General features: G+C 39.7%; 1 protein-coding gene across 1 annotated transcript in view; it reads right to left on the bottom strand.

Moving 5' to 3' along the window:
- shank3a (SH3 and multiple ankyrin repeat domains 3a) overlaps window positions 1-20,174 on the bottom strand; it is a gene marked incomplete at both ends in the record, with an annotated part of 140,380 nt that extends 120,206 nt beyond the window's left edge. The window contains one exon of the mRNA XM_080027789.1: window positions 19,863-20,174. Coding sequence (XP_079883915.1) covers window positions 19,863-20,174 — 312 coding nt within the window. The remainder of the gene's footprint in view (window positions 1-19,862) is intronic.
- Window positions 20,175-25,390: the final 5,216 nt, after the last annotated feature.

The raw sequence follows: 25,390 nt of genomic DNA, 5'->3' as shown, positions 1-25,390 counted from the left end.
ACCGCACACCCAGACTGACTACTGAAGTGAAATGAAAATTGAGCAGAAGTAGGTAGGCGGGCGGAGCCAGGCTAATTATGTAAGTGATCACTGTATGAATAAAGAGCGATTTTACACTTATATTGACATAAATAAACCGCTTACTTCACCTTTAAGTATTATTATATGGCGCCCTTACTCAATGTAATACGGTACCATAATTACTGTTAAAGCATCAATTAAGTCCTGTTCTTAACGGTGGGATGTTGTGGTAGCTTTTTACTATAGGCTTAGCCTAGATTGTGCAACACTATCGTGGCAGTTCATATCTGCGTGTGTGAAATTAAATAATTAGCTTGCTCACATTTTTATCGCTCGCTAGACATGACAAATGTAATTCCATGGCTTCAACCAGCCTATCACTGTGCATAATTCAGAATGTGCAGGACTGTCGCGTGTTCATTTTGAAAGGGCAACAACCAATGAGGGCTGAGTACTGAGGTTTTTGACCTATCGCTGCATTTGGTCTCCCAGTCACCTACTTACTCACTCTCTAACCCGATCACTCAGCGACATTCGCGTCTGTAGTGCTGGCCTTTGCGGTCCAGCCAAAAATATTAATATATATATAATAATTAATATTGTTTCACAATAACTTAACGGTGTAAAAAACAAACAAACAAAAAAAATTCCCTTGAAAATAAATGCATTCCTCCAAAGTGAAAAGACAGTAGCAGTTTGGCCGCCTGGGCCTTAACTCATTCATCATATTTTCTCTGTGCTGTCTCAGGTGTGGATACAGATTTGGGCGTGTTGCTACAACCTAGCGACCTTAACTTTGCAGGTTTTTCACAGTACTTCTTTCTGTTACGGTCTTTCTGATCCATACTTGCATCCAACATATCCCATACAGGGGAGGTGGTTTCTTTCGCCATCAGTACAGCTTGCTTGTCATGTTGCTGCTTGTCAGCATCCATGTTTGTGATCTGCCGCACACACATACAGTACACACTGACTACCGCAAGACAGGCGTAGACCTTGTTTCCAGTATGAATGAAACTGCTGTCCCATTCTGCATGAGCAGACCTGAGCCCATGCCCCTAACTCATTTTCAGAATTACGCGTTTGGGGAGTCCGAATTTAAGTTAAGGGCAAACATATCTGGTTTTATTATTTAAAATAAAATGTTAACTTATAAACAAAAAGCAAAGTTTCAGTAAAGTCAATTTGAAACGAGGAAAGATGGATACTGGATACTGTACTTCCATGGAGGCATCAGAGCTATACAGCCTGCCTTGGTCCTGTGACACTAAAAGGATCCTGGATTAAAAAATAATAGCTAAGGCAAGCTGGAGTTTTTTCTTTCAGTTCTAGATGGGAGTATATAATATTTTAGAAGAATGAGAAATGGCTACAGCTGTAGGAATACGTTTTATTGGAGAAAGAGTCAAGTGCTTCACTAACTGCAGAGATGTGGCTGGTCACAACACTTGACACAGAAAAGTTGAATCACCAAAGTGCATGTGTTGGTTGTAACAGTGGGTAGTACACCGGTGTCAGAGTAATATCTGGTGTGATGTGTGACACAACGCAAAACCGTCAACACTGTAAATCAATAATAGCCCAATTCTAAAGGCATTTTCATTATTATTCAACATTTCAGTTGTGAGATGAATAATTTGCCATATACAACAGTGGTTCACCTAAGTCCATACTGTAGCTCCATCCCCTGCTAAATTAAAAGTGTCACTGCCAAAAAAGCTCCCATTCCTCAATCTACAAACAGCATCTATGTTGCGTAGCTCTCTTAAGGAATAGGGGTGTGATGTAACTTAGTGAGTGTGTGGTTAAGCAGGTGGCAGGCAACTGCAGGTGAATGGAACTAAGCAGAGGGAAAGGTTACCAGATCAATCTGGCAGTAATTGCACAGTTTAGGCCACAGTGATTCGGTTTATAAATGCTGCAGCTTCAAAAGTCAAATAAAAGTCTCTTCTTTGTTTCCCCAGCTACTGGAAAGTGGAGAAGGTTAGCCCTGGCAAACATCCCCCCTGTCCTCTGACTAACATTATGGTCTGTCAGCAAAGTAGGAAACTAACAGTAACAGCTACATTTAGAACAACAACAGTAACATTCATTTCTTGACTTAGCTGCATGATTACTACCTACTTGTCCAGTGTTAAGACAGTCACAAGACACTGTTAACACTACATTTTCAATAAATGGTGTTAGTAATTTCCTGTATTGTGTCCTTTTATTTTTTAAATATAAAAAATATTATTTTCTAAGTCTAAGGTAATTTTCTATTTATTTTAAGCTATTCTAACGCACATGAATACAATCTTTTATCAATCATTAAAGAAGAAAAAGAGAAACATGTTGTAAAAAAGTTCCTATATTGTCCGAAAATAGATGGAGAGGTTTAGGCTACAGTAGAGGACTTTGCGTCATTACAGCAAAATAGACAGCAACCTGTTCTATCAAAAGAACATGCCCGTGTATATACAAAAAAAACATGGACAAGGGCTGTAATTTGCTTTCATGCCATCATTTGCCACAACGCCTCTTTACACACAGTGGACTGGAGTTGATCCTGAAATCCTCCTTTGAACTGAATCAAGAAATCTATTTTGAATCGAATCCTGACCCCAAGAATCGGAATCAAATCGAAACGAATCCTGGGATTCCAAAAGATTCACAACCCTAGTCACTCCAGGCTTCAACATGACATGATTCCTAATATCTTATCCTTATTCATTAAGGGATAGGATAGGTTTTCATATTTATGTTAGGTCATATCGCCAATCCCTAGTTAGGGTTAGGGTTGTGTTCCTGTTTGTTTTAATGTGCAGCAAGTGTGGCCTTGTGTGTTCATCAATCAATGTCAATCCATGCTAAAGTCATGTCCACTTACTAAGATCAGACACCCTTCAGTCTCTCTCTCTCTCATCAAAAGCCAAGCCTTGATCTTTTGTCTGCCTAAATTAGAGAAATAAGTGAAGGATGATAGGACAGGAAAGTAGGGGCTTGAGGGATGAGATGAGAGACAAACTGTAGGTCACGTAACACTTGTGGAGCATGGTGACAACGAACAGAGGAAGCGTGAAGGAATACAGAGAAAGCTGTACGTTTTCAATTAACCACTATATTAGACGGCCTAAAGCTAATCATGGATCATTGGGCTTTTGGAGCTAACTAGGTGTAAAGGTAAGAGTCTCTCTTGATGCCTCTAGTAAATTGCAAATACCATATTCTTTGATTCTACACTTTGTTTATACACAAAACAGCATTTTATAAATGTGCTGTTTTGCTTTCTTAAATTAGATTAGTTAATGGTTATTGACTTATGTGTATAATTATAATCAACTTGCCTAAGTGAATACACCCTTCCTTTTTGATTTTAAGAAGCAGTGTCTGTGATATTTGTGTCTTGTATTTCACTAATTGCTGGTAAATAATGTCCATGCCGAACATTAACTCCTTCAAACCTAAATTTACATTGTAACGAACTTGACATTTTTAAAAAGGTAAATCCCTTTAACATTTAGACTGTTTTTCTGATTTGGTACAGAGTCCCCTTTTTCAAAGGGTGGTGGTCCGTAGGTATTAATAAGTCATTTGATTAGACTAATTGAATTGATCATTCATTTAAAAAAATCTTAATATTATAATTTCCTTGAAATTAATAATATTCTTAATTTTGACCAAATCTTAAATTCCCAACACTGGTTGTAGGCAAAGGGCAACGCTATGCCCTACATAACAAGTCTTGTCGGAAGTTCTGCAAGTACATTATAAATTAAAATTAATAATACACTATACTCTGTTTATGAAAGTCACAGAAATGCAGATGCAAAACGCATTACACGTTAAGAGAATTGTTACAAATTAGGGCAATGGGTTGAGTATAAATTATTATACAAGCTATTGTGAACAAAAGTTCAAGTAAGTGCACACAGGTCAACAAAGTGGAAACAAACTCAAACAAAACATATTACATAATTCCACATCTGAATTCAAAACACAACCCAAAAGTGCTTTACTAATTAACATGTATTTATTTCATTTTTTTGTGTGTGGTTGTTTGTGACTTATGTAAGCAAGAATAATGCATGGAGCAAGACATGACTATAGTATCTCTTAAGGCGCAGATGGCATCAAATCACAATGGAAAGAGACAGGGCATTGTTGTTGCCTTTTAGCAAGAAGTGATGCATCGGCTGAGAAGAGAAAGGAGAGTGAAGCATAGTGGTGAAATGAAGAGAAAAAAAGAAGAGGAGTGCTCACATGATGGAGTGTAATGACTCTCACACAGCCCTGTCTCCATCTCCCAAGACCTCTGGCTGTCGCTGGCCAGATGACATATGCGCTAATTAACAGAGCTGAACTTCCCACTGGATTTAGGAAGAGTCCAAACCAATGCCTTAAAGGGGTAAAACAAATAGAGATCACTAATATAGCTATCGTATGTTTTTTTTTTTTTGTAAACTGTATGATACACTGGATGAGTTATCCAAGACTTATAACACGACCAGATACTACTGCATTGTATGCATGGTCTTTGTGCTTCTATCAACTAAGCTTAGTTTATTTGAGAGACTAAATGAACCACCTCTGTCTTAGCCTTGTAACCTCCACTGGCTCTAGCCTCTTCGGCTCTGTCTCAGTCTGAGGATCCTATAGAAGTAGATTAAGAAACAGGGACACAACGAAATACGGTTTCATCTAGCAGATCTTCATATTTTAAAGCACAGTTAAATTAGAAATTAATAATGATGAGCAGCACAAGGTAGCACTTGTTTGTGCCTGACATGTGAATATCTTGCCCTCACCCTCTTGCCGAGTCTGTTTCTGTCAACAATATGTGTAACTCAATAGGCTACTAACTAGGGCTGGGCTATCGGTAGCAATTTCAGATCGTCCAATAATGTTCAATAAGGAACGCCGATAGACGAACCGATCGTGTGGTGGGGTTGGTTACGTCACTGCACTGTACACATCTCTGTCCGGGGGATATTTTCAATAGCCGAAATGTTAAGCCTTCTCCTACAGTTAGTTACTTGAATAAACATTTATAAAAGTGTGGACATGGAAATATATTCCTTTACAGTTTTCCCCCTAAGATTGAAACATATAGCACCAGAGGGAATTTGTTGGCGCAAGTGTTTTGAGTATTTTCAAAGCGCCCTGCCGGGACGTTTTAAAAGTGATTGCAATGCAACGGGTGCTCTTTTCTCTCTTTGTGTTTTAGGTGTGTACATTCTTATAAGTATGAGGCAGTGTCTACTGTCTATAGCAAATCCACGCTGGAGAGAGAGAAAAAAGCATATGCGCATTGTAGTGCAGCTCATCCTCTTTTCTTTTCTCTTCTCTCGCAAAAAATCATCAATCAATAAATCAATCAGCCCTCAGGGGGCTAAATTCAGCAGAGGCCGCATTTATACAGCTGCCTGCTGTATAATTGCAGCAAACATGTCAGCACTGTTAAAACATTTCAATATCTGAGTTACGCAAAAAAGTAAGTTTGCAGAAACTGTGCTGCTGAAATATCTAGTGGGGTCACATCTACAAAGACGAGATTAATTTATCACTTGAAATCAAGACACCATGAACAGCATGCAGTGAGTATGAGAAAGAGACCCCTGTCAATACACGTTTTCGTCAGGCAGACATAGAATCCCTGAACAGCATCGGGATTGTACTTGATTTACAATATAAAGCTCATTAAAAAAGCAGCGCGCACAAGAAATGATCCAGGCTGAGTTGGATTAGGGAAAGACACTTGTTATAAAGACGCACAGCACAGGAGATTAGGGAGACAGAGACACAGAAAAAAGGTCCAGTACTAAACCTACAGATGAGCCGCACACACCCTTGCTGACGAGGTCCTACATTATGAGAGAATGAGCAAAATGCCAAGCAGAAGACAAGCTGGCCGAATAGATGGCCAAATTAAAATATTTAATTCTAGGTTATATTGTGCATTTGGGATCGGTAACGTTAACTGGAATGTTACAAAATGTTTTAATAGGGTAGTTTTGTATGAATTAATGCATCCCTAATAACCACTATTTGCAAAAAGCATCAACAATGTACCAGTTCAGGCAGCAATGATTACAACAACATTTCAGAAGCTTTGAGCCAGGGAGAGCTCATATACTATTTGCAGAGGAGTACCAGAGTGTAGAAGAAGACAAACACTATTTGATATAAAACATGGCATCAGTGGCATCAGGCAACACATTCACTTTAAAGGTGAAGTCAGCGATTCTGGAGAATGTTTGTTGTCATAATCACAAAGTCAGAGGATATCTCCTCAATATGCTGGCTGTCCGTACTGTCTATGTGTACTTAAAAAAAAAATCTGGTGTTACTAGGGTTGCAAAGGGGTGGAAAGTTTCCGGTAAATTACCGGAAAGTTTCCGGAAACTTTCCACGGGAACTTTCGCTCGGGAATTTTGGGAATATTCAAAATTGGAAATTATAGGAATTAACTAAATGTCGGTAATTTAAATGATTTTTTTTTCATATCCAAACATAAATCTAAACATTTAAACACTATGTTTGGTCATAGGCAGACATCCATGCAAAATAATACAATTAAAAAACATTAGATTTGAACAGATTTATTTGTAAAAAGAATTTTCAAGTTTTGATTATTTTATGAACAATCAATAATTTCACTGAACAACAAAAAGATGTATGTTGAGTTAAATATTACTCATCTGTCTGACCCCACCCATTCAATGAATAAAGTAAATTGCCCCCCCACCATGTGATGGAGGAATGCACAGTGCATGTAGGGGACGTGGCCTCAGTACCCCTGCAGTAGGATGTGTGCTATGTGCAATTTGCCAAGTGTACTTGCATAAAATCTGGTTGTTTTAGTCAAGATTATGCTAAAATATATTTTCCCCAACTATATTTAAAATCACTGTTTAAGCCTCTGTAAGCCTGGGGCCGTATTCACAAAACATTTTAAGGCTAAGAGTAGGTCCTAACGTGCTGATTTAGGAGTAACTCTCAAAAATAAGGGGCGTTTCACTCCTAATTTTAGGACTCCTAACTTTTTAAGATAAGTGTAATTCACAAAGCATTTTAGCGCTAAAACTAGCTCCTAAATCTATGAAAAGCTAGGAGTCCTCGAGAGGACTCCTAAGTCACTAAGAGTAAATCACAGACAACCATTTGATGGTGTTTTGGAGAGATTTAATGCTAGTGAGCTTTATAAAAGGTACCTTTAATAGCTGTAAGGGTTTAATGATCTTAGTAAAGCTATATTTAGAAAGTATAGACACATTTATATTTATTATATTGTTATAAAAAAATATTTATTAAGTTAATTTTCCTCCAGTTGCTTTGGGTTTATGATGCACTGAAAGTTACTGTTGGTGTCACGTTTGGGTTTAATTTCGTACTAGAGTAGGCCTATATGTGGCGCTTCGCAGCATCTCCTCCGTTCCACAGATCCGCTACTGTATAGTTGCGCGTCTCGCCTTTTTCCTTCCGCATGTTCTTTACGATTTCGCCGGCTGTTGTTTCTAAATTGTGAATTTCCTGGTTTGTTGCTGTCTGACTATTGCTGCATAGTCCGCCATTGAGAGAAATACAGTGAGCGTGCATGGCGTGCAGCTGTTCAATGAGGATATTTTTCCGATTCAAATCATTGTAAAATTTAAAATGAATAGACCTATGTGGCGCTATTGTAGGTTAATTGTGAACAAATGTGTGGGAAACCCTGCAGTATCTTGGTTTCATGTTAAATCAGTGTCACTTGTCATTAATTGTATATAAAAACTCTTTACTTTAATGCAGCGACACGATATGGATATCTCCCACAGTGTTTCCATCATAAATTCACTCTTAGCTCTCATTCCCTCTCAGCCAATCACTGTGGGCATAGAAGGTATGAACATGACATCATCCATAGCAACAGGGTCAACACCGCCCTCTAGTCTTAGCTAAGGAGTCCCTCCCATTCCTTAGTAAAAGTTGGTCTTATCAGCTTTGTGAATAGGTTTTAAGAAATTACTCCTTACTAAGAACTTTTAGTGCTCCTTAGGAGTACTCTTAGCGCTAAGATAAAATGTTTTGTGAATACGGCCCCTGGTCTAGTAAAAATCAATAAATTATATCAAGTTGGGTGTCTCAATAAACTTTTTTTAAATCTGATTTGAAATTAAATGTTCATAATAAATATATTAAAACTTAGTTGAAAAAACTGCTTTTTACAGTCTAGAACATTTGCCTGGACTGAAATAACATAGTTAGGAGAATGTAATGCATTTGGGTAGCTTTAAATTTAGTAAATTCCCGTTTATTCCCGTTAATTCCCAAAATTCCCATAAATTCCCGTTAATTCCCATGGAAAGTTTCCAACTTTGAAAATTCCCGGAATTTTGCAACCCTAGGTGTTACACAGCATAGGCTCTGTACACGGTTAGGCTATGTAAACAGAGCAGGGCTGTCACCTTTTTATTTAAAATTCGAATATTCTTTCGGGTGGGGTGAAAAGTTCATATTTGAACTGTAATTTCCCATTCGATATGTGTGCTGCAGTCTCATAAGCATTTCAGACCATTCAAAGTAGTTTCCCTTGTGATCCAGCAGAGGATGCTTTCTAACTTTTCTATCAGTTTGACCTATTGTATACCCTCTTGACCTATCAGTGAACCAAGCTCATGTTAATCATGATGTTAATCTGCTGCTTTGCGACCAAAAGGGACAATAGTGAGCAGTGGACGATGACCAATAAATATGAGCAGAAGCGTGTGAAGGTATTTTGGGTTCTTCACCATGGATGGTAAAGTCACGAAGATCTGTCGTACTTTTCAAAGATGTCAATTTGCTTCCCCGCTAGCTTAGACGAGCGGAGCAGTGGCCAGTGTACAGCCTGTACAGCCCCGTGTGAGTACATAATATGCAACACACAAATTCTGACGTGTTGTGTTTAGGGAAGCAAGCGAGCGTGAGTGTGTGCGTTTGTGTGTGGGGGGGAGATATATTTTGAATATATTCGAACAAATTACGAGTGTTTAAAATTCGAACTTCATTTTTGGAAAAAGTGACAGCCCTAAAACAAGTTAACATGTTAACAACAGAGGCTCAATACAGCTGGCAATATGCCTGTTTACAGAGCTTAGGCTGTGTGTTAACAATGGATTTTTTTCCAGCTATCACTTAGTAGGGAGAGGAAGTCCTTTTGAGAGGAGATATGAACTGATTTTTACAAAGGTGATTTTGATAACAAGTGTTCTCCAGAACACTCAGTTGCTTACATGGAGAAGCATAAACGAATAAGACTTCAACAGGACTTATAAAATCCATGTAAAAACCTTTATTCGATCTACTTCGCACAAAAATCTGCACATTAACAGACAAGCGAAGTCGGATAAGCCTAACACCTGGATAACTCGTTCATAGTCGGCATTCTACCTGCATGTATACAGGATCGCATATCGGAGTTTGCGTTCGGCGCTTGCTCGAGAAATAAAAAGTAGTGTTGTTGCCGGAAAGGAACCGGAAGTGGCTTTATAACTACTTGTTGAAAGGGCTACAGTGGCACCTAGGGTAGCGTAGTCAGCCATGCTTCGGCCATTTATCCGATTCGCTAAAAGGCCACGTTTACTCAGACAAGTGACGTGGTCCGTTCAAGTGTCAAAATCGGTATATGGCCTAATCTTATCTAGCTGTCCCATGGAAACGCACTGACTGGCTCCACCTGTATTGCAAAGGACCTGGCAATGTCACATCAGGATGATGTTTCATAGCAGCAAACGCAAGAAAGAATCGAGATGCATATTCATCAGCAACAACATTAATCAATGCTCAAGTTTGGGGTGGTCTAAAATAAAATGACCACACCAGCCAATTAAAGTTTGTTCACTGGTGTATAGAGTGAAGACACTAAGATTGTGCGTTCCAATATCTTACACTGGTAATTTGCTCTCTATTTAGCTATATGCTAAAGAACTGAGGAATGGATCACTGCCAGATATCAAATTATTTCAGAAAAGTGCTGAAAATTCAAGACTTCAACAAATAATATTTTATTCAGCAAATTTAAATCCAGCCTATAGGCCTACATTTCACATAACATTTCCCGGCATGAATCATTCGCACATCATTGAAATATTTTCAGAAACCTATGGTTCTCAAAAACAACAGACATCCTTTTCTCATTTTCCCATTTCTGCATGCGGCGAGTCAACCATGAAACATTGTTGTTACCAGAGAAGAGGTCATGAGGACACATCTGGCCAATGACAAACTCATATAAACACAGCATGTCTACATTTGTGTCTATCACAGACGGCATCCACACGCATTTTTTGTAGAATGAGACAGTCTGACCTCTTTTGGTAATCACATACTACAGCTGAGCTCACTCTTAACAGCTAATACACAATTTTTTATTTTTTGTTTGTTTTAGCATTTACATTTCATAGAGTCTTTAAGAGTTACTGGCTGTATATGACACTAACTGTGTGTTTATATGCAGTCGACTTTCTAATCAATCTCCAATCCCATTACATAAAATGAACTAAAGGTTTAATTCTGAACTACTTCCACCCTACACCCCTGAGACGAAGGGGGGGAACAGCATTGATTTAATTAACTTGAATTAATGGGCTACCATCAAGATACAGACACCCTGAAATACACGGTGTGAACACACTACACACTGTTCACAAAGAAAATGCAGAGGCTGGACTTTACCTAATTATGGACAATGCTTTGCGATTCATGCTGTCCATTTGATATGAATAGTTGAGTTTTAATTTATGTTTAAGTGACAAATTATCAAGTAAAGTTCATCTGAAAGTAAAGGTTTTGTGTGTGTGTGTGTGTGTGTGTGTGTGTGTGTGTGTGTGTGTGTGTGTGTGTGTGTGTGTGTGTGTGTGTTTGTGTGTGTGTGTGTGTGTGTAATATTATGAGTGTTATAGCAGCAGGAGAAATGTTTCAGAGATTAATGTGTTTTCATGCCTATTTAAGCTTGACGGATATTCTAATGACCAACAAATGGATTAATTATTAACAAAGACAACATTAAATGTTGTAATTCTACAAAAATGTAAAGGTTCGGTTAGTTCCAGGTCTTACAATGAGTATTTTTTATGACTTAACTCTCACTGTGTCTGTCTTTCTCTCTTCTTTGACATATTTCATCCATCCACCAAGTGCCCTTCTAGTAAATCACTTCAGCTAACCTGCTACTTGAACTGTATGCACTTGGGTCCACCGTCCAATACCCGTTACCCTACTCCTAGCATCTGCAACAGTAATGAAATCAAACTAGTCAAGGTCAGGTCAGGTGACATATTTATTCACATATTATGTCAGACTAAATACAAACTGGAATTTACAGTGTTTTCTTTAATCCAACTTTAAATATTTCCAATAAAATGTTCTCTTACCATGGTAAAGATAACAGGACACAGAAAACTTTATAGGACCTGTTCTTGTTTCACTGGAGAGAACAGGTGTGTAGTATGAAAGAGAGGGGTTTGTGTGTGTGTGTGTGTGCACTAATACACTCCCCCTGTTTTCACAGGGGGTGTATTAGTGTGACTGTGAGCCAGGCAGAGGGGGAGAGATTATAGATGTGTAGTTCTAACCGCTTTAGAATGGGCAGCATTAAATGCTGAGACTCACAGGAACCATCTCTTTCATCTGCAGAGAGCCCTGGACCAGAATCTGTAAAGAGCTAGGAGGCTGTAATGGACACTTAACATTCTGCATTTGGCCTTGTTAGTAGTGCAACCACTGACTCACTAGCATCAAATGACCACACAATGTCTCCATGTGAATCTCTAAAACTGCTGGATTTCATTACATAGGAATATGGTGTTATCATTACCACAGTAATGAATGTCTTTTAATTTGTTACACAAAGAACCATACAGTTATAACCCAAATTGATCTATAAGGGTGCAGTTCTGCAGCAGTACTTGTGAGAGAGCACTAATTGGAAAATACCTAAAGGAATTTATCACTACCAAAATGTAGACATAATCTACAGTGCAAAACATAAACACACATTACTTAGAAGCAGGTGATGCTACACAAATATTCCTTCCTTCTGTGCCACTTTCTCTCTGCCAAACTCTGTTTGCGTTTGTCTCTTACACACACTGCATTTTAAATGTATATTTTATTTCCCTGCATTGCCCGCTGTAGGACCACAGCAGCACGACACAGAGGACTACCCTGCATCTTAACCACTTTAGACAACCACGGTACGATGTCTGCAGTAAGTACACACAATGTATACTTTATTAAGTATATGTTTTTAAAGTGAGCACTGTTTTCTTAAAGGACAGATTTATCCTATATTTTTTCATTAAGCTTCAGTTGCTTTAAATTTGCATATCATTAGCCATGTTACTCTTATGCTGGTACCGTACCACCGTATCCACAAAGGAATTTGCACTTAGTAGTCGTCACCCTCTCTGTGTGCGCGTGTCATTACAACCTCTCGTCTGATCGACCCATCGGCTGCTCTGTGTGCGTGTGTCTGCGCGTTGCAGCCCTAGAATAGAAAATGCCCTAGAATAATCTAAAATGACCCTTAAAATCAGGTCCTGTCACATAGCAGAATAAACATGGATATTATCACCCAGCATCTGATAAAGGTTATTTTGGCTCGTTAGTGGTATAGCTGGATTGTTTTCTCAAGTGTAACTGCTGGAGGAATGTCTGATCCAATGTCACAATACTGATACATAACCCGCCAATAGTCCTTGTGTGCGTTTTATCAAATGCGATACATTTTTTATTTTTTTTTCAACTCATCACTGTCAACTTTCCTTTATGCCTGCACATCACTGTGATGGTGTTCTACTTTGTCAATCTGGTATCTGTCCATCATATTCTGTTTTTAGTTTTCTTTGCATTGCATTTCCAACAGAACTGTTCTGAATTATAGTTCTCTTCTTTAAAATAATTCAGCTCACATTTGTTGATTATGAACAGGTAATGAAACTTTTTAATTAAATGTCATCATGTGGGAAGGATGGCAATCATACATTGGGAGGTCTAGCCTTAGGAGCCATTAGCATTTATAATGCACCCCTAAGACTTATTTATTTTTTACCTTGTGTCATAGTTTGGCTCTGACTGGCAATGGTCTTCTTTTCACACAGTTATTAAAGCAGAAGTAAGTGGTTGGGTCATTTAAGCTAATTGCCTGTCGTCACCACATCAACATGCAGCTGTCTTTGTGCAGCGAGTTTTCTAGCATCACCTCAGATCCGTTAGTACGATATAACATGGTTAAAACAATAAAACCAACACTTGGAACGCAATTGTAGACACCGGGTAAACATTCAGCTCTCTGTAACTCTTGCTCATTGCAGAGAGACTTTTTAGCGTTCTCTCTCCTGATTGGATAAATGGTTGTAGGATACATGAAAGGTTTCTCTGTGAGTGACTCAGAGACCTGTGTATGCTGTATGAATAAAGAATGATGTAACATTTTTACAGTAAAAAAAAAAATGTATTACTTCTGCTTAAGCATAAGTATGTTGAAACATTAACAGGGAAATTTCACTCTTTTTTAGGGAGACTTAATTCCATCGCTCCATTCTTATTCTCCATTAGGGGAAAAGGGTGTGTTCCCAACCATAGACAAGTCAGGTATGTTTGTAGCCTACATTGGATAACCCACAAAGGAATCAATCATTGATGACATGTATAATCTATGTTATTTAATGATAAAACAACAGTAAAATAATCAAAGCTTAAGCTCACCACAGTTTTAATTATACTGGTAATAACATAAGATTGAGTTTAAAAAAAAGGCAATAAAACAAAGAGGAACAATTTAATTTGATAAGAAGAGAGTAAATAAATAATAACAGTGACTCCTCACCTTGCCTCCTAAAGATATCTCCATACAGGCTAAGTAGTTAATGCATTTGGATGTGAGTTCACATTCCTGGATTTACTCTCTGACCGTTACAAAATCTGGCTTTGACACATTTCAATGCAGTATTGACGCACATCAGAAAGCTCGTTTTAGATTTTAAATAAAGATTGCCTTGACATTCTGAAATTGTGTCGCTACTAGAGTAGGGAAGAGCAAAATACTACTTAACAATGCATCTGTTTCATCAATATGTACAACTAAATTAATCTTACAGGTAGCCTACACCCAGCTAAAACTAATAGCTACATACAAATAAAACAGCCTACAGTGTTTGTAATAAAATTAAGGTAGGATTTATTGCAGGGCCGATATATTTTACTGGATAAGTTTAGGTTATGTGTACATTTTGAACTAGGTACTAAATGAATAGGCAGCGCTATGGTGATATCATTTTTGCAGTTCAATGAGCATTATTTGACTTCATTTTACTGCTTCACACATTAACTGACATTCTTGATTTAGAGTGAAATGTTAACCCATGTGATTAAATGTCATGACATACACACATATCACACACAAGGCTGTCAAAAGTGAAGGGCAGGATCTATCTTTCCAGCCCTACTTCTTCCGCCTCACTCACACTGTGTATGTGTATATAAACTCAACTGTCACTTTATAAGGTACAGTGGTTACATTTCTTGTTAACACATATAACTGCTCAGCCAATCACATAACAGCAACTCAATGCATTTAGGCATGTAGACCTGGACAGGACAACTTATTGAAGTTAAAACCGAGTGGTTTGAGTATTTCAGAAACTGCTGATCTACTGGGATTTTCACGCAATACCATCTCTGGGGCTTACAGAGAATGGCCCAAAAAAGAAAAAATATACAGTGAGTGGCATTTGTGTGAAAGAAAATGCCTTGTTGATGTCAGAGGTCAGAGGAGGATGGGCAGACTGGTTTGAGATGATAGAAAGGCAACAGTAACTCAATAAACACTCGCTACAACATGGGTATGCAGAATACTATCTCTGAACGCACAACACGTCCAGCCTTGAAGCAGATGGGCTACAGCAGCAGGAGACCCCACTGGGTGCCACTCCTGTCAGCTAAGAACAGGAAACTGAGGCTACAATTCGCACAGGCTCACCAAAATTGGACAATAGAAGATTGGAAAAGTCTTGCCTGGTCTGATGAGTCTCGATTTCAGTTGCAAAAGTGAAAGCATGAATCCATCTTGCCTCGGTTGCATCAACCATGCCACGTTAAAAGTTACTTAAATCCCCTTTCTTCCCAATTCTGATGCTCAGTTTTAACTTCAGCACGTTGTCTTGACCACATCTACATGCCTAAATGCATTGAGTTGCTGCCAAGTGATTGGAAGATCAGATTTTTGTTTTTATAAAAAAAATTAACAGTTGTACCTTATAAAGTGGTCGGCGAGTGTATATATTGGCTAACCTCTAGTAAATATTAATTGTTTGGTTTAATTAATTTTTTCATTTTTTAATTCATGACCATCCAAATACACTGTCCCAAAAAAGTTTGCAGATGTGATTACAAATTGAGATGGGACATCCCTTCAATGAGTGTTGTGGGCTAGTAGAGGCTAGCCACTGGGTATGAGGCTAAAAATAGCAACATGAGGATGTGGAAGGCAAACGTCAAATGCTTATTGTATAAACTAATTAAATTGCAACTGATTTGCAAATCACAAAATGTACATGATGATGAGCAATTAGTACCATTATTGTAATGGTACTAATATAGGTCATGATCGCCATACTTATTAAACTAAACATTAATGAAAGAGCGTTCTATGAAAGAAAAAAAAGCTGTTACAACAACTAGAAAATAATAAGCAACAAATAGATGGCAAAAAGCACCACTACCACTAAATAACTAGTGTCCTTCTTCATCTGTAAAGAGCAATAAGAGGTCGACACTGGGATCTCCATAGCTGTGACCGTGGAGGCTGTGACCCTGGAGACTGCTAAACAAAGGTTCACAATGCTAGCAGCCAAAGTAAGGAAACACAGCAGAGAAACACATGCCAAAATGTTAAAGGCACTGATTAGACCTTCTATAGGTAAATACCAGGCTGTAATATTTAAACAGAAACACATTGTACTACCAAGAATGGGATACACGTCCAAAGGGAACTAAGCACCTAAAACAAGGACACACACTTCAATAACATACCAACCCTTTTCATTTTCTGTAAATAAATAAAGATTGACAATGTAGTCCTACTAAGGGCCATAACGAGAAGCAAGAAGAGTATAAGTCTGATAATAAAGAGTAGTGGAAATTACTATTTAAGTTAGGTTTTCACTCCTCTGAGTTGAGCAATATATCATATATCATTGATATGTTGAATGACATATGTTGATTCCAGCTGACCGAACAGATGGAATTGTTTGCTAAAGCAACTTTAGTATGTTCTACTGCCAAGACAATGGGACACATCGCCTAATAATGGTTTGGACTCGCTAATAGCTCCCTGAATTGCGGCGAAATAGTGGCCGCAATGTGCCCCGTTTTAGCACCGTATCCACAAAGAAATGTGCACTAAGTACATTCCGCCGCAAAGGCGCTAACACACCTGCTAAGTGTGGCAGCTGGATCCAGTTTGCACTCGTTTTGCGTTTAAGTGAACAGCCCTGCTGCCGTCAAGGGGGACACACCTGTACAGTTGTCCCGGGCCAAGGATGTGGGTACACGGAGAGAAAAAATAAAACAAACTTCTCTTACAAGGAAAAGACGAAGACGCTTATTTCCTAAATATTTTTTTTTAAAGGATCTCAACAGAGACATTCATATCCCACTTCATGCAAAATGTAAGTATTTTTCCACACGGAGATGCAGGAGAAAGGGTCGCGGATCCATCTAATTTACTTGATGCTCAGTGGTATTAATAACAATAAGTAAATCTTGTCCCGGTCACGGGGAAGACACGCAGCAGGCAGTAACCCAGGCAGAACTGCTTTACGCATGGTTCATGAAGACAATCGGCCAGGTTTTGATGGTGATGAATGTTCTTTAATCTGCTTCACATCCACACAGGCCGGCGGTTGCACCCAGATCACAGATTTATATAAAGTGAAAGAGAGAGGGAGACAGAGAGACAGGGAGTAAATTGCGCAACTTTAGTACACAGGGTAATTGCTCCACTAAAACAGCCTGTTGCAATTTGCACTGGCAGGATAAGGTGCTATTTGCAACGAGGCATTTTTTAATAAGACGGCAGCAATTTTGCACTGGATTTAGAATATTCCCTCATTTAAATACATGCAAATGGGACAGGTGCACCAAGGACACTGTCTGCTCTGCAGGGCAGTTCCAGTGCAGTCCGCGCGCTCTTCCGCCAATTTTTTTCTCTCATTTGCACCGGTTTAGCGGCACAATCCTTCAGTGGATGAGGCCCAACGTATTTGGTTAGATTTGGACTGAAGACAACAGGCTTAATCACGTAAGTCCATTGCATTTCCCAATCATTAGTTTTGGGTATGCATCCTCACAATAGTAATAGAGGTAATAGACAAAACTAACAATCAACAGTCTAACGTTTCTCAATGCCATGTCTCTACACTTAACACTTGACCTTTCTATCAACCCTGTTTCTTCAACTTTTAAACAACATTACAAATACATTTATCTGGTTTTGTCTTTAAGATCCTCTTTTAAATTGATAAATTGAAAATATCCTCCACATCACTGCAAAAGTATAGAAGTTCAAAATATTGGAATTTAGACATAAGCGTCCGGGAACTGAAAAAACAAAAAAGGACTGTGGGTTTTGCTCCTCTTGCGTGAGGCCTGCTCCTCCCTTCTCTCTTGTTGAAAAGGACAAGTGTTGCCTGCTGTGATCTTTGCATTGTGAATCATTCTCCTGATCCAGGCAGCAGGAGGTGTGTAATCCTTCTTCAGGCTGACTATTCTAGTGTAATCTCCTGCTCACTCAGAGTACACAAGTTACTTTTGACTGCTCCATAAAAGATTCAGACTGTCAGAGTTTGGCCATCTGTCATCTGCTTCTATGTTTGTTTGTCAGACTTTCGGACTCTCTGCCAGTTTGCCCATATATTGGACCAAAGTGAACCCTTGCAATTTAAACCGATGATCTTTTGAGCATCTTTCCATTACATAAGCACCTTAAGGGAAGTCCCTTTGAAAGGGAATTAGGACTTAAGGGCATGTGTGCACGTCTGTGTGTGAGTGTGAATGCATGTGCGTGCTCATATATATGTGTGTAGGTGTGTGTGTGTGTGTGTGTGTGTGTGTGTGTGTGTGTGTATGTGTGTGTGTGTGTTTGTGTGTGTGCGTGCGTGTGTGTGTGTGCGACGTGTGTGCTCAATGTGTCTTAGCTGCACTGAAAACCATTTGTATTCACAGCCTACGATTCAGGACCTAAGGGGAATATTCAGTTTTCTTTTCAACTGCTCTCCTTTTATTTCCTGTCTTTATTCCTAGCATACAGAGCCTTGCTTAGATACAATGGGTCATTTCAGCCAACAACAATGAGGTAATCAACAAAAACAAACTCAAAAAAGCCTCTTGCCTTTGCCATGAATGTCTGGACAAAGAATCAAATGAGAGGCTCAAACTTAGCCACATACTGAAAGCCAAGTGAGTATCTGAGCCTGACTATGAAGTGACTGATAAAAGTTTGATCTTAATCTTTCTAAACCATTTGTAGAGGATGCCTCCAGGGTAAATGTGAGAAAGTTTGACAAAGAGGCAGATTGGTAATACAGAAAGTAATGCTCTGTTGTAACAATACAATATGTCACATGGGAACTCTCTAACAGTGTGATTATATGTTTGTTGCCGACAGGGATACAAAGAGCACAGGGAGGGATATATGGAGAGAGTATACATTGGGTTAGGGATATGTTAAACTAATAACACTTTATTTCATTCCACAGCAAATAAAGTGTAACATGTTTCCTCCTCTATGCGTTTATGTGCAGTTCCAGGCAATCACTTTCTATTCATTTTTACCCATGACCTGTAAAGGGCCTATTATTTTTACTTTTACAGTAAAGTATGAAGAAATCACTTTGAAACAGAACAATTCATTAACAATGGCTCTTATTGTATATCCCAGGCAATTACTCAAACAAAGCAGAATAGCTTTTGCTGAGTCCACATGAATTACATTAGCAGAGGTTGATACATTTATAAAATAGACCTATTTAGGATCTGGCAATTGCCCTGCTTCATAGAACCTTCTGCAACTAACACATACAGACAACCCCACTTCAGTATGGTCACAGGGATTTTGCAAAGGAAGAGCAGTTCATACTGAATGTTGAAAATGGGGAAATTAAGGGAAGAAAGATCACTGTCACAGTCTAATGATTCCAGTGGCTGCAATACTACAGAGATACAGGCTACATCCGGGAAACTCCTGTGGAAAGACTTTATAAAGAGGAATATAGAATAGGATCTCTAATTCTGCCCTGGCACAAAGCAACAACAAGACAGAGGTTGGTGTAGTATCTTGATTGTCTTATCTGCCTTTCTGTGAATTCACAATGCCTCTCATTGCATCCTTAATGCCGGATCTCTTCTCTTTCTCTTTCTCTTTCTCTTTCTCTCTCTCTCTCTCTCCCCTCCCTCTCTCCCCTCCCTCTCTCGCTCTCACCCTAAGTGGTCAGTTGTCAAAGTCAGCTGAAGCGCAGTTAATGAAGAGGTAGATTTATTAACGAAACATCATAGAAATAGGCGGGGGGAAGCAGAACCCCCAGAAGCCAGCAAGTAAAAAACAGCCACTAAGTGTTCATACCAAAAAAAGAAAGAGAGGGTAAAGAGAGGGATAGGATGAAGAAAGGATGATAAAGAAAAAGGAAAAAAGAAAATAACCGAAGATGTTTAAGAGAAATACAGCAAAATCCATGAAGCAGACAGAGGAAAGGTAGAAAGCACCCAGCCAGAGCGGAAGGGGGAGAGGCAGGTTCCCTCTCTTTTATCCTCTCCCCAGCAGTGGCTACAGAACAAGCTCTTACCGTCTGTTGTAAGTCTGGGATTCCAATGCGGATGACCACGGTGTTGCCTGTCGGCTCCTCCATGGGTGCACTTGAGCTGTGGCTCTGCTCTGCACCGGGACAGATAGCCAAACCACCGACAGGAATGGGAACGCTGCTGTCCTCTTCCCGGGAGCTGCTGCTGTCAGTGCTGGCCCCCTGGCTGCCGTTTGCTGCGTGCGTGTGAGAATGTGTGAGTGTGTGCGAGTGTGTGTGTGTGTGCTGCTGCTGCTGCTGGTCCTGCCGTGGAGGGCTGGGTGGCTCATGTTTGCCGGCTGCCGGACGCAGAGGCATGCTCTGTGTTAAGGGCTCGGTCTATGCCTCTCTCTCTCTCTCTCCCCAGCCACACACACAAGCAAGCACACACACTCACACCGATGGCTCTCACTCACACTAAACGCACACACCGCTTGCAGCGTGCATCATTCGCCTGGGAAAGAAAAGAAGAGGGAGGGAGAACGAGGCAGGGAAGGAGGGTGGCAGAGAGAGGGAATGGGCAAAGAGGTGGGGGTGAAGATTACAGTTGAAGGGTAAAAACAATGAAAGACAATAAGTACCAAGGGAACTTATAAAGATTTAAGGAATTAAATTTTTTTAGTTGTAAAATTTTAACAGGACAGATCATCGAAATACAAATTTGTTAAAAAGTGGCACATTTAGTCTTTCAAATATTTTGATTTTTAGCATTAAATGTGTGTGAACAGTATTTACCAGCAGCACCATTACCAAATTAATGTGACGAGTCAAACAAAAAGGCTTGTTTTCATATGCTAGATTCATCAAATTAAATCAAACTCACATCGCCGGGACTGCATAAAAATTAACTCTGCACAAGGTCATGTTACAATGTTCATAGTGTGTGTACCACACACACTCTTGTTGTAGTGTACTAACACAATGGTGACATCGTGAGAGGGGGGGTTCAGATCAATGTTGGGCCGGATTTGGCCTTCATGCTCACTTTATCTAACTGTGGGGCCGGGTGTTGCTGTTCAAATGGCTCCCTGGTAAACCCAGTGACATATAGAGAGAGCAAGAGGCAATCCAACAAGATGAGGTTTTCATGGGAGTTATTCTTATTGAGGGGGTCCGGATATCATTTACTTTTTCACCACACACACTCAGGATTGTGATTAAGGACAGGAAAGCAAATAATTTTGATCTGACCTTGATTTCCATCTTAGTGACTTGTAAAACAGGCCTCACAAACAATTTTATAGCGATAAGATTGGGTCATATCTAGACATTGACAATGTGTCCACCATGGAACATTATGATGGACGATGTCAATGAAGCTGGAGAAGGGGGAATTATGTGTCAGACTTGCTATCTATATCCATTTAAATACAAATGTAATTTTAATGTATATATTCTAAAAGGATTTGCCTACTTGTGTGATTAACAGTAGCCTAATAATTAACGGTTAATGTACAGAAACTGCTCAGGGCAAGCCGAAAGATAGCATACAGTGAGCAAATTTCTCTTTTTTGTGAGAAAGTCTTACCTAGTTGGGATATGAAAAATAACTGTAGGCTATGCAAGCTACGCGCATACTGTAATAAAAAGGTCTCAAAGGGCTTCGGACTTGCCGAAGTTCACACACAGATACCTCAGTGTGTCACCGTCTGAGTTACAAAATGTTTAAACAAATACATAGACAGTTTCAAGAGGCAACTTCTACGTTGTATAATACTTCAGGATACCTTCACTGCTGTAAAAAAAAATTTAAGTTTTTAAGGGACGGTAGGGGGCTGCCTTCCACTAATGGACAAACGTTAGCCCAGTCATTTTTGACCTGGCTCATCCCGATGGAGATTGGAGAAAGTCCGGACTGATTTGAGGGACAGAAATAAATGTGAAGCTCACGAAATCAGGCTATTCTGCTGCTCTGGATCTCTGTCTCTAATTTATGGAGACAAAGTCCCCATTAGTAACAGTTTACATATATATATTAGTGCTGTCAGTTTAACGCGTTATTAACGGCGTTAACGCAAACCCATTTTAACGGCGTCAATTATTTTATCGCGTGATTAACGCTCTTTATGGTCTAGCAAACGTTGTGGTTTTTTCTCATGCTGTTGCATCAACTAGTAATGTTTGAACAACTGAAACACCACAAACTATACATATGGCTCGCAGGTAAGTTACTGTTAATTCAAACGGAACATGTCCTACAGCGTAATTTCACATTAAAATCATTTAACTGGCAAAACGACTACACATCAAGTCAATTCTGACTTTTATTTTGAAGCAGAAACCGGAACCTAGCACTTCCTAGCTCAGCTGCGCGACCTTCACTAGTCTTCCGTGTGTGACTGGGACTTTGCGGAAAAAGAACAGTAAAGAAAGCTTGTCATTTGCAAAAGTCTTACTTATAACCCTGCGCGCACACCAAAACCTCCATGAATGTTAGTGGCAGCCGGCAGTCATTAATTTTCACTTTATTTTTCACTACGAAGGGCGACTGCCTCGGCTGCAGCAGCGCCATAGCAACCACCCCACATACACAGGCGTATAGTGTGTCCACTCCACACACTGTCTGAAATAAGCCGTGGATGAAAGACTCCCAAAACATTTAGGCCTACAACAACCAGTTTAATTTAGCCTAAATACTAATTGGTTTTATATAGCCTATGTTGTTTTATGGTTTGGTTTTTAAATTAAAAAATAAGTTCCAATTATGTTTGTGTATGCCGTTCTAAGGGTGTGAGATCTAGGCCTACATTGTGGGCTATTTGCACTGAATTGCACATTATGATATTTTAGAAGAAATACACTGAATTACAAGGGTGTAGAGAATGGGTGTGATAACTATAAGAGCATTAAAATGAGAAAAAATAATGGGACAAAAAGAAATCAAGGGACTTTTAGGCTAGAATAGGTAAAAATGCGATTAATCGCGAGTTAACTATTACATTGATGCGATTAATCGCGATTAAATATTTTAATCGTTTGACAGCACTAATATATATATTTCTTTTTATAAACTGAACAATTAAGTACTGGGTTAATGGAGAAAGCAAGATAAAGGCCACCATTAAATAGGCTCAACAAATTATCAGACAACCAGATGGTATTGTGAAATTTTGCCAAGAGAAGACATGGAAGGCTGATGGCAAGACCTGGAAATACTATCTAACTAATAACCATTCTGGCTACAGGCTTCAAGCCAATATAGCCTATGTGGTATGACTGAATGTGAATTCGATAGAAAAGAGAGGAGTGAGACAAACATACTAGGGATGTCTGCAAGTGGTTCTTCTTTACAAATTATGTCCCGTTTCATTATATCAAAAAAGCTTTGGATCCCTGCGGAGAGCTTAAAAAGAAGTTTAAATGTAGATCTTGCTGCAATCCTAAATGTTTAACGACCTAGTGAAAAGACTTAAATGACAGCAGGGTCTTAGAGTGGTTACCAATGTGCTAATTTTGAGGCACATGTTTTCTTTTAGGTGAGGTAAACACAAATTATTAATTAATATATTTAGCAATACAAATTTTACCCCAATGCATTCTTCAAAGAAAAAGTGAAATTTAATTATTATGTCACATTTTGTCTTCCCTAGGAAGATTGTAAGCTGCGGCTGTATGTTGTATTCACCCAGCAGAATGTGACTGCACAACAGGGGCTAGCATGTGAATGTCACTCCTGGGCACTCTTCAGTGTGTAATCCCATTAGCATTGGAGAAAGAGCATGGCAGGTATCCCTAATACATTAGCGGATTTAGCAGATCACTCTGCCTGAACTTTGGCCTTCAGGGCAAGGAAAATTGACAACCCTTTCTCAGACCTTGTAGTATCACTCAATATTCACATTTTATTGAGTAATTATGTCCCGTTACAATACTAGCCAAACAGGTTTCCTTGTACTATAAACTAGACATCGGACGATTAATCGGCACACTTAGGACATTCACAAACTTTCATAATCTCAAATTTTGCAAATTGGGCTCCAGTGTTGATGGCAAAGCAGCCTCCACCAGTAAAGTACACAACTGTTTTGCATGTCGATGTGTAATTTATACAATGTATTTAAATTAAGGTTCTATTTCATTCTTACTGACCGCCAGAGGCAGTGCTTAACACTGGATGTTATCCTTCGCGCATGCGCAGGTCGAGTATATAATATAAACAAAGTCACGTGTGACCGGGGATGACGTCGGGACGCCCGTCTATATAAGTCCACGTCACTTCCCAAAATGTCCCTTGTATCTTCTCGCTGTAGCGAATACAGGTTTAGAGTAAGAAATAAGCTTGAATAAGAGCAATATTAGCCGGTGACTCCTTGCTGGTAGCCCTGCAACCTCAGGGTTGGAGCCACGGATTCGTCCTCCAAGGGCTGCAATTAGTCACACACGGCTATGTTCTGATCGCGGGCGTACCGGTGTTTTTCCGCTGGTGAGTTCGGCTCGCAGAGAACGCTCGGCTGACACAGCGCCTTCCCCAGCGGAAGCTGCGGAAAAGGTAAGTATCTCTAGGTGTTAGCTGTTAAGTAAGTTAAGGGGATCCGGTTTTCGGCCTTCCGCTTAATCTTACGTCTTGTTTTTTGTTTGCCCTCGCAGGGATCTGCAAGGCTGCATCAGAGATTGCCAGTACCGGCGTTTGCTGCCTTGTGTGGCAACTTTTTGTTTCAGTTAATTAAAGGCTCCCTGACGGGTGTGTTCGCTCGTTAAAGCATGTACTCCCTTGGTTGAAATTAAGAGCAGAAGCTCCCCAGTATGGTTAAGGCTATTGGGTAAAAGATTAGAAAAAAGAGATAAAAAGATAAATTAAATAAATTATGATTTAATTTTGAAGTAAACTTGAAAAGAAAGAAGAAAACTACCTTTAAAAGAAAAAAAGGGATTTTCTAGTTTCAGTTGGCTTACTATGGAGCGGTTTGCTGCTCTTTTGTTGCATTATTATTACTAATGGGTGGTTTCGCTCTGTAGTAACTGATTCACTCTGGAAAGAGACTATTTTGGGATAGCAGTGAGAATAATTGCATTAATCCTCAATATCACACAGCCTATCCACGGGTTGAGCGGTGTGGTAGTATTCTACCCCCCACACCTCCCACCACCATGTTAGGCTCACATGGTTGCCGCACTTGCATGGCTCCACTGCAAACTACAGATGGACATGATGAATGCCCCGCATGCCTCGGTGTGGTCCACCTGCGGGAGGGGCTGTCTGACAATCAGTGCATGAACTGCAGTTTCATGCCACATGGGCTAAAGGTGGCGAGACTAGCAGAGGTGGAAGGACCTCAGGTTGAAGGTGAGCTTCCCCTGCCTGGGAAAGAACCAGAGGTACGAGTACGCTCCCCACCCAGGGCGGCCCCGCCTAGGAAGAGGACTAAGAAGACTGACCGTTATGCTGCCAAAGTGGACAAGCTAGTGTCAGAGTTTGCTGAGATTAAGGGTTTGCTCTTTAACCTTCAGCCAGTCAGGTTGGCGTCACCCCAAGGGTCTATCCCTCAGGCGGAGGCTCCAACCACACCAGAAGGGGATGAAGATGCCCTGTCTAC

Source organism: Ammodytes marinus (genome assembly GCF_949987685.1).
Source record: "Ammodytes marinus genome assembly, chromosome: 5".
In the NCBI taxonomy this organism is placed as follows: Eukaryota; Metazoa; Chordata; class Actinopteri; order Uranoscopiformes; family Ammodytidae; genus Ammodytes; species Ammodytes marinus.
Note: the sequence above shows the minus strand (reverse complement) of the source record. Positions and strands in the feature narration are given on the sequence as shown.